This window comes from Elaeis guineensis, chromosome 11 (assembly GCF_000442705.2).
Source record: "Elaeis guineensis isolate ETL-2024a chromosome 11, EG11, whole genome shotgun sequence".
NCBI lineage: Eukaryota > Viridiplantae > Streptophyta > Magnoliopsida > Arecales > Arecaceae > Elaeis > Elaeis guineensis.
In genome coordinates, this window is record NC_026003.2 from 105,626,085 (window position 1) to 105,640,522 (window position 14,438).

Sequence of the window (14,438 nt, forward strand, 5' to 3'; positions counted from 1 at the left end):
TCAACAGGTTGAATACAAACTAACTGAATAGGCCCAGTAAACTCAAGTTCAGTATACCATGTTTTAACATAAAATACTATGTCAAAGTATTGGTAAAGCAGAAATATCCATGCACTGTTACTAATAACCTCTAAGGGGCCATTTGGTTGGGGGTAATCCGGCATGGGAAAATGATTCCCATGTTAGATTACCATGTTTGGCATGAAAAAGGGAAGAAAGAGATAGCAAAATAAATTGGTGGACCCCATGCTTATTTTCGGAGAGAGAAGGTAAAACAAAATACCATGGGAGGTTGGTATTTGATACATTTCTGAGTGGCGGTAATCCATACTTGACAAAAATACCCTCAATAAAGCTGCATATATAATTATTGAATTTATTCTAATGTCTTTCCAAATTCATTCAACAAAGAGCTTTGTAAACAAATTAATATGGAGATAATATTATGTAAAAGACTGTGATTATAGTCATTACATAAAAACTAATTGGAGATGACAATGCTATCCTAGTATTAAAAAAGTATTTTATGTTCAAGGATATATTTGTAAATTTGGCTATATTTTTATGTAGATTTACCTCCAACCAAACATAGTAATTTTTTCCAATGTCACTTTCTAGAATAATTTTTCTACCAACCAAACATAGTAAAAGTTATTTTTTTCCACAATCATTTTTTCAGATAAATGATTTCCAAGAATTATCAGATTACCCTGTAATCTGACATACCCAACCAAACGGATCCTAACTAGTTGACATACACAAGCTTGCCATAAACTTGTTAAACTCTCTTCTTAAATGCATCATCCTTGCATTTGATATTGTATTCAAAAGTCCAACATCTAAACAGAATCAGGCTTAGTTTGCTTAGCAGGCATTACTTATAAATTGAGAAAAGAAAAAACAATAAGGCAGAAAGGTCTGACATAGACAAAAAAAAAAAAAAAAAAATTGTCTGATTACCTGAAATCTACTAGTCCACAGATAGCAGAAAATAAAAAGAAATTGAATCACCTGAAAATCTAAAATTTTGCATCACAAATACCAAAATCTGTGGCTCAACTTATGTCCATGGAACTCTTTTGACTCATTAGTCCCCTCACATTGCTGGCCTTTCCACTTGCAAAATAGTCACACCAATTGGTTGTCTAGCATCCAAAGGCCAAAGATCTTTACCCGAGTGGACTTTTGGTATAGCACTCCAGCAAAGCAAGACTGTTCTCTGTTCAAGTCCAAACTTGTTGGATTACTATTGGCTGCACCATCTCTCATCAGTCCTTTTAGTTCTTTTGTGTAGTAATTCTTAAAATAATTCAGATTTCAAACATGTCAATGCTAGGATGCAGGTATTGTGTCTTTGTGTTCATTCATCCAACAGGATTTCTACATATTTTATATATATATTTTTTGTCACATTACTTGATGTCAAAGATGCATTTTAGTTCATCAGTTTTTATCAACCTTTATTAACTTGAGATGAAGATGACAATGTATAAGAACAAGGCACCCAATACATAGAAACCCTGGCTCTGCTTCGGTGTCCCTGACCGGACAAACAGGTCCTGCACCAACCCCACCCCCAAACAAAAAATAAAAGGAAAAAAAAAAAACCACTCAAACTGAAATGACATAAGAACTTGTTATGGGCCTAAAATGTGCGGATAACATATACAGCATGCCTCACTAGAAAAATTAATGCATCCAATCAACTCATCCAAATTGATAAAAATTTATTTACAACGTATAGCTAATGTGAACAATGAAATTTTTTAAAAATAAACCAAAATAAATAAAAGAATCAGGAAACTTACCGAGATGGTGATTACCCCCTCTTTTCCAACTTTCTCCATAGCCTTTGCAATTAGCTCACCAATCTCTCTTTCTCCATTAGCTGATATGGTACCAACCTTAAAGGAAAATATCAAATTAGATAAGAAACCATAATGCATTTACATCCACCACTTTCATTACAAGAAGGTAGACCCAAAAAAAAAAAAAAAGAACCATAAAAAAAGTAGGTCAAGACAAATTAAATTTCTGAATCCCAGAATTTAATTACCTGTGCTATCTCTTCTGAAGTGCTGATCATTCTAGCCCTGCTCTTTAAGTTGGTCACTACAGCATCAACAGCCATTGTGATGCCACGCCTTAGATCCATTGCATTCATGCCAGCCGCCACTGACTTGCACCCTTCAGCGAATATTGCTCTTGTAAGGACAGTGGCACATGTTGTACCTGGTAATGATTAACATATAGAACAATTCATGTACACAAATAAGAATAAAAAAATAATGGCAGCTTTGGAAAGGTATTCCAATTGTAACAGCACTTTTTCTTTTTTGGAGAAATTATACCCAGAACTCATTTGACCATATTATTTGATATGGTCCATCCTGGTTGACCAAGCCAAGTTGGACTCTTGGTTCTGCTTGAATGTAGTATTGTCCTCCATAAAACAGTTAGGGTACATGGAAATGTATATAAATGACACAAGAATTTGTTTCCAAGTCACGTCACCATAAAGCAAAATTAATTATCATTGAAACTTGCAAAACTCCGAGCAAACTACATGGCTTCACTAGGAAGTACATTACCAACTCCACTCTCTGAAAATTGGATCAAGACAATTAACACACAAGATAATCAACTTAGCACGTGCCACACATGTGAGAGTACAGCAGGCATACATGAGGGGGACAAGTAGATCTTGCATAGGAAGGAGTTGGACTTTCAGAAAGTCCTGTGAGTACGGAGGACTCCAAATGTTGGCTGCTGTTTGGATTTTTTTTTTTTTTTTTTAAGGAAAATATGGAGGGCAGACTTGAACAGATTGTAGAGCCCAGTCACATAACGAGGGTGTTATTGCAAAAGCATCAAAAAGCTTGTAGTAATAGAAGAGTTAGGCTGTCTGATTAGGGAATAGAAAAAAAATAAAGGCTTTTAACCCACTTATTCCCCTCTTTTCAGCCAAACACTAATTTGAGCATATGTGTGAAACTATGTTTTCAAGAGGGAAGTATGGGTTTAAGAAAAAAAAACTGATACATGATAAATGCTTTTCCTATCCATTCACCCTGCTTAACCAAGGAATAACTTATTCCAATGAATGGTGCAGCAATTTAACCCTCCTTTCTCCCCCTCTAATTTAGTTCATTTAACCTAACTAACCTGGATATCTGTTACTTTGAAAACAGCTAAGATATATAAAGTAGGCTAGCAAGATATTCATGACAACATCTAAAACAGTTTGTTAGCTCAAAATACAAAATGCATTTATGCACTATGCATTAAAAAACACAAAGGAATAAATGATGGCATCGCTCCATCTGATACTTGAATAGATTTAAACTTACCATCACCAGCAACATCATTAGTTGCATTGGCAACCTGCTTCACAAGGCTTGCGCCCATGTTCTTCACCCTGTCCTTGAACTCAATGCTTTTTGCAACAGTCACCCCATCCTTTGTAACTTTTGGTGCGCCAAAGCTTTGCTCCAAAACAACATTGCGACCCTTTATGCCAAACATAACGAAACTTTAACTTGACGTCCATCTTTTAAAAATTCAACCATGAATTAAGTGAGATCAGTTTATATTAAAAAATCATAAGCCAAAATCATGAAAAAAGAATTATCGATGAAATATGATGAGAATTTAAATCTCATCTACCAATATTCTTTTTCAATGGCTACAGCAATATTCAGCTCAGTCAAGTTAAATATAGGTAATATGGGCCAATAGAATAGTAGATCATGTTTTAACATTTTCAGCAAGGAGCAGGAGTTCTGATGGTATGATTCAGACTAAATGGAACAGTTACAAACTCTGAGAGAGTAATTGCCCCTAATTGTAAGGATCGTATTTCTTATTGCAGCACATATACATTCAACCAAGGATTCAAGTCTCAATGATCATTACCATATCAATGGCCAGCTGGCACTATACAGTCCTCAATACAAAAAAAATGTATATGAATTATCAAACGGTACAGCGTGCCAGTACAACATGATATTTAACCCTTCCACAAAGCAAAACTTGGATATAATTATGACCAGCCAAAAATAAAGGGACAATACAAGTCATCATCGAAGTTTCTTGCCTACCAAATATAGGTTTAATTATAACGGATTAAGTAAAATTGAGTATACAATGTGCCACAGAGAAGGGTAGCTGCCAAACATCAGCAGCTATCGGAATGTAACAGAACTTCAGAAGATCAGACAATTTACAGAAATCAGTAAATGTGAATTATGAAAGCCATTGCAAATAAAATAGAAAAATACAACAAGCTACAGCCAACCAAAGTTGTGAAAATAGGTTTAAATGAATGATTTATAAGGGGATTTTGTGAAAATGATAAAAGAGTGCTATACCATTATAATCATTCCAAATGATCCAGCATGTAAAAGCTAAATAGATCAAAGGCCACAAAATACACCCCTTAAACAAAAAGGTCCAGAAACTGTGTCAGAGTATAACAAAATGAGTAAGCATCCAAGCTCACTAAGTTGGCAGCTCATTTGTTACGCCATGACAATCCAGTATTTAATATATTAAATTAAAGAAATCTACAATTAACCACACATTTCTAAACACATTAATGAGATAGTACTGATAAATAACCTATGAACAAATTCGAAATTCCTGTATCTCATTTCATCACAAGTCAAATTTGAATAAACTCATGCAGTGGCATTCCTTGATGCAACCACTGCAAGTTTTAAATTTTCTTTCTTAAGGAAGTAATATATCTGATCTTACCCTAAATAAGATGGCTATGGATTCTCAGTTAAACATGTCAGTATCCAGTTCCAACAATGTACTGGCCATTGAGGGAAAAGAATGACAAAGGATGCAAAGTAACACAAGCTAGCTCAAAGATACATTGTTTGCTCAAGTTCAGGATTCAATACAAGTGTTTTCACATGGGTGGTGATATGACAACAAGATGTTAATGCTTGCCTACCCAAATGTCATATGGTATAACAACATACAACTGAAAAGAAAAGAAAAGTCCATACCTTGGGTCCCATAGTCACCTTCACGGCATCAGCAAGCTCTTCCACACCCTTAAGCATCAAAGAACGGGCTTCCACTCCAAATCTGATATCCTTGGCTGCATAGTTTCTGTTCCAACCAAGCCTGCTTCCAATCTGTAACAAAACATGGAAGCCCAATTATCACATCACACGAAAACCAGAAACATCTGAACGTTTTCCAAGATAGGTTATTGATTTCAGCAACAGCTAATGTGAATGGGAAAACAATGTTTTCCCGTATTATACAACAATTTCCCAATCAGGTAGACATCAAAATGCATTCTAAGATGAACAGGCCTCCAGATAAAACTACATTTCCATTTAAGGATGGCAGAAAAAAAGACAAATCATATTGAAGGAACAAAATTCCTGACAACCTGAATGTCTAAGTAATCAGATATATTTCCATTGACATGCTGATTACAAAGCTGATATGCTAGCTCAATAAGCATCCAAAACATCTCAAAATGTCATAAAAAAAAACAGATTTTTCTACATGAAACTAAAACTCAATTCAGAAAATCCAATATCACAAAATCTTGAGAAGAAACGAGCGAACACCCCCAAACAGGAGATAGATTTTCTAACCCTCTGTATGTTTCAGCAAGATCGATACGATTCATTGTCCAACAACATTATCATGCCCCAAATTAGTAAACAGCAAAACATAAAAAAGACATGGTAAAACCAACAAACTTTTAAGTACTACTAAAAATTCATCTAAGGAAACAAATACAAGAACAAATTTGCCATCCTCACCTGTCGGCTGCTGCTCCCCGCAATCCTGCAAAAGACCAAATGAAGAAAAAACCATCAGAACCAAGCAGAACCAGACGACAAGCAAAAAAACAGCAGGTGTGGCAAAAAAAAAAAATGTACTTGATGCTACATCACTTAACCTAATCCGTAAGCACTATGGAAGAAGAGAAAGAGATCAAAACTTGGAGAAGAAAGACAGATCGAAACTTCGCCATTTCCATTATCAACTCACCGTGCTTTGGAGGCAAGGCTGGCTGCAGCTCGGTACATGATGGAGAAGAGAAAGATTAGGGTTAAGGTTCGAGAAAGCGTAAGTCAGACCGGAATGGAGTTGAGTGGAGAAGAGGGGGAGAGCGTGAGGGGGCGAGGGAGAATTTAGAGAGTGGAGAGGAAGTCTCCAGAAGGCTGGGTTTAGGGTTTTAGCAAACAGATGAGTCGGGTCGACTGCGGCTTGGGACTGCCCAGACGTGGACCGGTTGCGACCAAGGAAGGTTTTTTTAAAAAAGATAAAAAATAATCCTCTACATTTTATATCCGTTTATAAATATCCTCTATACGTATGTAATGTCCGCACTTCATATCTATATCTAATATTATATAATATATAAAAACAAAATCAAATTGATGATTCTTTGATAAGTGATATTTTAAATATTTGACAAATAACATTTGTGACCTTTTGACAAGTGGTATTTTAAGTATTTGACAAGTCACATTCTGAGTGTTTAACATTTGGAATGTAGAATAAAATTTTTGTATCTCTAAAATAATTAATTTATAACGATAAATAATAAATATCTGTAAATATTATTTATTATAATTTAATAAAAATTTATATTAAATTAAATAATATAAAAATTAAAAATTAAATTTATTATTATAGATTTATTTTATTTTTATATGTTGATAAAAATTATTTTTTTTTATGCCAGGGATGCCATAGATAAATATTACTTATTGAAACCATATTTTTTAAAAAAATTATAACAGATGATGTCATTATATTCCAAACATAACAAAGTAGAGTCAAATTTTTTAAATAAGAAATAAAAAAGATGTGCTATATATAAGCCCCCTGTCCATTCTTCTTTGTTGCTATTTGAGTTCTTATTATTTGATTTATATTCCTTATTTTTGTATTTGGTTTAGTATGATTAAATATTTAAATATTTATCAAATATTATATAATATTCTAAACTCTCATCCTCTTAGATAGCAAATCGATATGATTTTATTCAAGATATTTGTGCCTCTAAGATAATTGATTTATAATGATAAATACCTATAAAATATTATTTATTATAATTTAATTAAAAAATTTATATTAATCATTAGGAGAAAGGTAAATGAGTGGGAGTGAGACAATGATTTATAATGATAAATACCTATAAAGCATTATTTATTATAATTTAATAAAAAATTTATATTAAATTGAATAATATAAAAATTGAAAACTAAAAATTAGATTTATTATTATAGATTTACCTTATTTTGTATTGACAAAAATTACTTTTTCTTTATGCCAGAGATGCCATAGATAAATACGATTTATTGAAGCTACATTTTTAAAAGAATAATTATAGCAGATGATGTCATTACATTCCAAACATAATAAAGTAAAGTCAAAGTTTTTAAATAAGAAATGATAGAGATGTGCTATATATAAACCCCATACCCATTCTTCTTTGTTGCTATTTGAGTTCCTATTATTTAATTTATATTTTTTATTTCTATATTTAATTTAGTATGATCAAATATTTAAATATTCATCGAATATTATATGATGTTCTAAACTCTTCTCCTCTTAGATGGCATATCGATATGATTTCATCCAAGATGTTTGTGCCTCTAAGATAATTGATTTATAATGATAAATACCTATAAAGCATTATTTATTATAATTTAATAAAAAAATTTATGTTAATCATTAGGAGAAAGGTAAATGAGTAGGAGTGAGACAATGATTTATGATGATAAATACTCGTAAAGCATTATTTATTATAATTTAATAAAAAATTATTTTAAATTTATTAATATAAAATTTTTATATAAATTAGATTTATTATCATAGATTTATCTTATTTTTGTGTGTTGACAAAAATTATTATTTTTTATATCACAGATGCCATATATAAATATTACTTATTGAAGTCATATTTTTAAAAGAATAATTACAGCAGATAATTTCATTGCATTTTAAATATTACAGAATAGAGTCAAATTTTTTAAATAAGAAATGATAGAGACGTGCTATATATAATCCCCTATCCATTCTTCTTTGTTGCTATTTGAGTTTCTATTATTTAATTTATATTCCTTATTTCTATATTTGGTTTAGTATATATGGTCAAATATTTAAATATTCATTAAATATTGTATGATGTTCTAAACTCTCTTCCTCTTAGATGGCAAATCGATTTGATTTCATCCAAATATTTGTGCTTCTAAGGTAATTAATTTATAATGATAAATACCTGTAAAGTATTATTTGTTATAATTTAATAAAAAATTTATATTAATCATTAGGAGAAAGGTAAATGAGTGGGAGTGAGATAAGTGGCATTCTGAGTGTTTAACATTTGGGCTATAGAATAAAATTTTTGTGTCTTTAAGATAATTGATTTATAATGATAAATAATTATAAAAAATTATTTATTATAATTTGATAGAAAATTTATATTAAATTAAATAATATAAAAATTAAAAACTAAAAATTAGATTTATTATCATAGATTTATCTTATTTTTGTATGTTGATAAAAATTACTTTTTCTTCATGCCAGAGATGCCATAGATAACTATTACTTATTGAAGCCATATTTTTAAAAAAATAATTGTAGCAGATAATGTCATTACATTCCAAACAGAGTAGAGTCAAATTTTTTAAATAAGAATGAAAGAGACATGCTATATCTAAGCCCCCTGTCCATTTTTCTTTGTTGGTATTTGAGTTCCTATTATTTAATTTATATTTTTTATTTCTATATTTGATTTAATATGATCAAATATTTAAATATTCATCGAATATTATATGATGTTCTAAACTCTCCTCCTCTTAGATGGCAAATCGATATGATTGCATCCAAGATGTTTGTGTCCAACAAAAGACTTAGAGGTTAAAAGTTAAGATTGTGCATATCTGGAAACAACCCAATTTTTTTAACCCCTCCTTGGATGATACTCTAGAGGTGGTTGTTGTTCAAGAGAAGGTATGATCTTTGCTTTAAATGTTATAAATTTTAATTCTGTTTGATTAATATATGTTTAAAATTTGTCTATAATAAAATGCTTGAGTCTTAGGGTGGGAGGATTCAAGCTACCATAAAAAACATTCATGTGTACAAGTTTGAAGATAAGGTAGAGGAAAGATGTGTTATGATCACTTCAAATGTTGGAGTAGCGATTAACTTACAAAAATATAAACCTTACACCCATGAGTATCATTTGCATTTTCAACTTACTACAACTGTACATGCACGTGATGATCCAACAATTCCAATGTATGGTTTTGAGTTTACTTCATTCGAAAGTATTCAAGATTTTTTAAATGATAAAATTTTTTTAGTTGGTAAATATTAATCTTTCCTTATTTTGCTTTAAAATTATTTATTTACTTTGATATATCTTAATTCAATTACTGAATTCTTGTTAAATTTTATTGGCTCAACAACCTCTATTGGGCAATTGAAAAAGTTTCAGAAGGATGGGGTATATGGTAAGAATGTTGTAGTTGAGCTTGATAATTTTAGATATACTAAGTTCACTAACACAAAATCTTTGTTAAACATTTGTTCTTTAAGGTTTACCTATTTTATATTTTTTTTGTAGTGGAGAAAAAGTGAAATACACTCTTTGGAGAGGAATTCCCTGAACAAATTTTAAAATATATTGAAGAACATAAAACTAGACCCTATATTATTATTTTGCAGTTTGCAAAGATGAAGCTCAATATGGTTTGTTCTTTTTTTGGTTTCATGACATTTGATCGCTGTCGTAGGTGGTCAAGAATAAAACTAACTCAAACTATATAGATAGAGTGAGTCAGGATCGTTTTCTCAGGGATCTAGGATAATTTTTTTTTTTTTATGAAGAAGTAATAAAAGAGAATTGATTGTAGAAGGATTAAAGAGAAATAAAATAGCAAGAATTAAATTGTAAGTGTAAATTAATTTGTGAAAAAAAATAAGTTAGAGAGATAATCTAAAAATTTTGAATCTAGTATGCAAATTAGATTTTTTTTTTATGTTGTAATATTAATTCTTGTGGTCAGGATATTAGTATAGCTTATCTTTAAGGGATACGGACCGTATCAGTAGATTACGGCTTATTCAATTAGAGTATAAACTATATAAATTCAATTACAAGATATAGAATTTAATCTAATATACCATGATCTCTCTTTCCTAGGCACATACCGTATCCAGGGATCATGGTACATCTGTGGAGAGTATAGATCGTGCAGATTAGATTAATACCTCAGATAAATAAAAAGATATGAAACATAAGCATAATTTTATTGCACAGAAATTAAATACAAAAAAAATAAAAACTCATTTACAGACTTCATCGTCTTCCTAAGTTGAAGGGATTTAATCATGCATCGAGATCTTCATATTCTCCCTTTCTCAGAACCTAAAACAATAAACTAAAAAGAAAAGAAAGTAGAAGAGAAGGCTATGTTCTGCTTTGCTCCGGCTCTCTGCTCACTGTGGCCTGTTCTCTATTTTTTTCTTTCATCAGCAATCCCCCTCTTTTATAGCCTTTAATCCACGTGAAGAACGTGTGAAAATGGAGTTCGAATCGGGTTAGAAACGGGGCTCTAAATCCAATTAGAACACCATCTCCTAACACCTTGGGAGAGACCTTAGTGGATCCGCATGTTGCCCAAACTCTGCTCTCATCCGTCCACTTCAGATTTCACTATAGCTAAGCTATGGTTTCTTCATATGCACCGTGATTTTTTATCATGGACCTCTTAAGGGTCCACGGTCTGCTGTGAGTTGAACCAACAAGAGTCGGTCCATCAATATATATACATAATTTTTTTCTTTTCTTTTGGCTTCGGTTCTTTATTCACGGTCCAAACTGAGTCTGATTTGTGTTCAATTTTTTTCTTTGAATCTATAATTCAAGCTTTTTGCATTGGCAATCCTCTTTCCTGCAAAACATAAGTAAAAATTTCAATTCTTAAAGAATAAAGGTCAATTTGGGTGTATTTTATGCTTTTATTGAGATATTTATTATACTTATCACTCCCCCAACTTGAGCTTTACTTGTCATCGAGTAAAGAAAGAATTTAGTACTAAGTACCATTTAGCTTAGAGTTTCAAGTTTCACTCGATAATTTTTTTTAAAAAAGTGGCCATTAATGTTCAGTAGAGCATGAGTAAGGTATGTCATTGGGATATTAGTACTAATCAATGTAGAAGTTAAGCCAAAAATATTAAATTTTTTCTAAATTACTTCTGCTTTTATCTCTAAATCATCTACTTTCATATGGACAAGTGTAGTATTACTTACATCCATCATTTATTGATTTTTTTTAATTTTTTAATATTATACATTATTGAGTGTCTTAACCCCTTAAGCTTTCTGTTCAACCCATGTAGCGAGTTTTCAGCCAATAACTCTTGAACTAGCTGGCTTTAGAGCACTAGATATAAAATATCTCTTGAGCTTACTTGCTTGAATCAAATAAGCTACAAGTTAAGACTAGCTTTACAATAAAACTTCTTTGGCTTTTACATATTTTGATGCGAAACTCAATGCTTGCTTAGGTAAAGAGGTTCGATTACTCAGTGTAAAATTTTTGAAAACTTTTTTAATAAAAAAATATATAATTATCCTATACAAGCCTATAGAAAGTGAACTTTTTTTTGATATTAGTAAGAGGAATTAAAAGTGTTAAAAAAAATATTTCTATTCTAAATTTAATTATTCATTAAATTTTTTTAATACTTAATCCCTTTGTATCTCACAAACTCTCTAATATGTGCATTAATTTTTTTTTTAAAAATTACTTGATTTTAATCAAATTTGTAACCTAATCAGTACCTAATCACTAAGTACTAACTTATTCGAGAACTTTAATTTTTTTTATTAACCTCACTCTCCAACTTAATTTTCATTATCCTCAATCGAGTAAGAAAAAATAAAATAGAGATAGATAAATAAAATAAAGAAAAATACCATCTGGACTAAGTATACTCGTTCATTGACAGGTGCTTCTATACAGAGCGATCCATTATTTCTAAAAAAATAAAAATCACTAAAGTAAAGGATTAAAGAAAATAAAAAGTTTGGATTGCCTCTAAAAAAGTGCTAAGTTTCAAGTCTTTAGGAGGATTAAATTCATGATATAAAATCAGTAAGTATAAATAGGCTCATAGAGAACTATGACATCCTCCTCAACTTCATTAGGCAACTCCAAGAATGGTTTCAATCGTTATCTATTTATTTTAAAAGTAGCACAATTGCTTGGGTTCTTGATCTCTATAGCCCCATGAGAGAAAACTTTTTTTACTATATAGGATCCCACCATCTAGACCTAAGTTTTTTAAAAAATAAATGTAGCCTAGAGTTATACAAAAAAACTTTTTAATTAGGTAAAAATGATTTTCTAAGGATTGCTTGATCATGAAATATCTTAGTTCGTTCTTTATATATCTTAGTATTTTCGTATATCTTATTCATAATTTTCTCAAGTTTATCAATTTGTAGCTTCTTATGTTGCCCAGCCTCGTCTAGATCCATGTTTAACTTTTTGATGGCCCACATAGCCTTATGTTCAAGCTCTACTGGTAAGTGACATGCTTTACCAAATACAAGCCAATAAGGAGACATTCCTAAGTTGATTTTAAGGGCAGTACGATATGTCCGAAGAGCATCCACTAGCTTTAATGATCAATCTTTTCTATTGATGCTCACAGTCTTCTCTAGCATTTGTTTGATTTGATGATTTGAAACTTCGACTTGTCCACTAGTCTGAGGGTGATAGGGTGTGACTAATTTATGGGTGATGTTGTATTTCTTCATCAGAAATTCAAAGGATTGATTGCAAAAATATGTTTCTTGATCACTTATAATGGCTATAAGGATTTCAAAACAAGAGAGGATATCTTTTTTAGGAATTTGACAATAACTTTGCTATCATTGGATCGATATGGTATAGCCTCTACCCATTTGGATATGTAATTGATAGCCACTAAGATATATTTATACTCAAAAGAGTTCGAAAATAGTTCCAAAAAATTGATACCCCACACATCAAAAATCTCAATAACTAGGATCGAATTTAATGGCATCATATCTCTTTTTGTGATCCGCCCACTTATTGACACCTAGTGCAGCTTTTACAATACTCATGTGCATCCTTAAATAAATTGGGCCAATATAATCCATATTGGAGAACTTTTGTGGTAGTTTTTGTGGATCCAAAGTAGCCACCACAGGCTTGGTCATGACAAAAGAACAGGATATATTTGATCTCATGATCTAGGATACATCTTCTATTGATTTGGTTAGGACATTGTTTAAACAAATATAGATCATTCCAAATAAAATACTTTACTTGGGCAAAAAATTTGTATTTATCCTAAGTGATCTAGTAAGAGAGGATCCTATCAGTGGCTAAATAATTGACAATATTAGTGTACCATGGTTCTTTGGTCACGGACATGAGTTGTTTCATCAGAAAAAGACTCTTCTATTAATGGTTCATTAGAGGGTGCATCAGTCAATCAGGACAGATGATCAGTCACTACATTTTTAGTTTCCTTTTTATCCCTAATTTTTAGATCAAATTTCTGAAGAAGCAAAATTCATCGGATCAAGTGTGCTTTGGCATCTTTCTTTATCAAGAGATATCTAATGGCTGAGTGATCAGTATATACAATGACATGTGACCTAACCAAATAAGATCTAAACTTTTTGAGGACAAAGACAATAGTCAAGAACTCTTTTTTAGTGATTGAGTAGTTAAGCTGCGCAACATTAAGGGTTCTACTAACATAGTAAATAATGACTCACGACAGCTTATCAATTTTTTATCCTAAAATGACTCCGATGGCGTGATCAGATGCATCACATATGAGTTCGAAAGGTTGAGTCCAATTAGGTGAGTGAATGATGGGTGCGGATGTCAATGCCTTTTTAAGATGCTCAAAAGACTTGAGGCACTTAGAAGTAAAATCAAATTTGACGTCTTTTGGCAAGAAAATTGATCAGTGGTCCAGTTATTTTGCTAAAATTTTTGATGAACCTCCATAGAAGCCAGCATGTCCTAAAACCTAACGAATTTTCTTGACTAATTTGGATGGTGGAAGATTTACAATCAGATTTATTTTGGTTTTATCTACTTCAATGCCCTTCTTTGAGATAACATGGCCATTTACTATGCCTTTTTTGATCATGAATTGATATTTTTCTCAATTAAACACTAAGTATTTCTTGTTACACTTTTTTAAGACTAGTCTTAAGTAATGTAGGCACTCAGAGAAGGTGGAGCCAAAGATGAAAAAATTATCCATGAATATTTTTAAAAATTTCTCGATTATGTCAGATGCTGACTATATACCTTTGAAAAGTAGATGGATCATTACATAAACCAAAGGGCATGTATTTATAAGCAAAAATTTTAAATGAA

The 14,438-nt window shown here is 31.3% G+C and overlaps 1 protein-coding gene across 1 annotated transcript in view; it reads right to left on the minus strand.

Annotated features, from left to right (window-relative positions):
- LOC105053654 (chaperonin CPN60-2, mitochondrial) overlaps nt 1–6,248 on the minus strand; it is a 12,139-nt gene extending 5,891 nt beyond the window's left edge. Inside the window, 6 exon segments of the mRNA XM_010934907.4 lie at nt 1,809–1,904; nt 2,057–2,232; nt 3,351–3,510; nt 5,019–5,150; nt 5,796–5,820; nt 6,028–6,248. Of these exon segments, the coding sequence (XP_010933209.2) occupies nt 1,809–1,904; nt 2,057–2,232; nt 3,351–3,510; nt 5,019–5,150; nt 5,796–5,820; nt 6,028–6,065 (627 nt within the window). The 5' untranslated portion in view covers nt 6,066–6,248.
- Between the last annotated feature and the right edge of the window lie 8,190 nt (nt 6,249–14,438).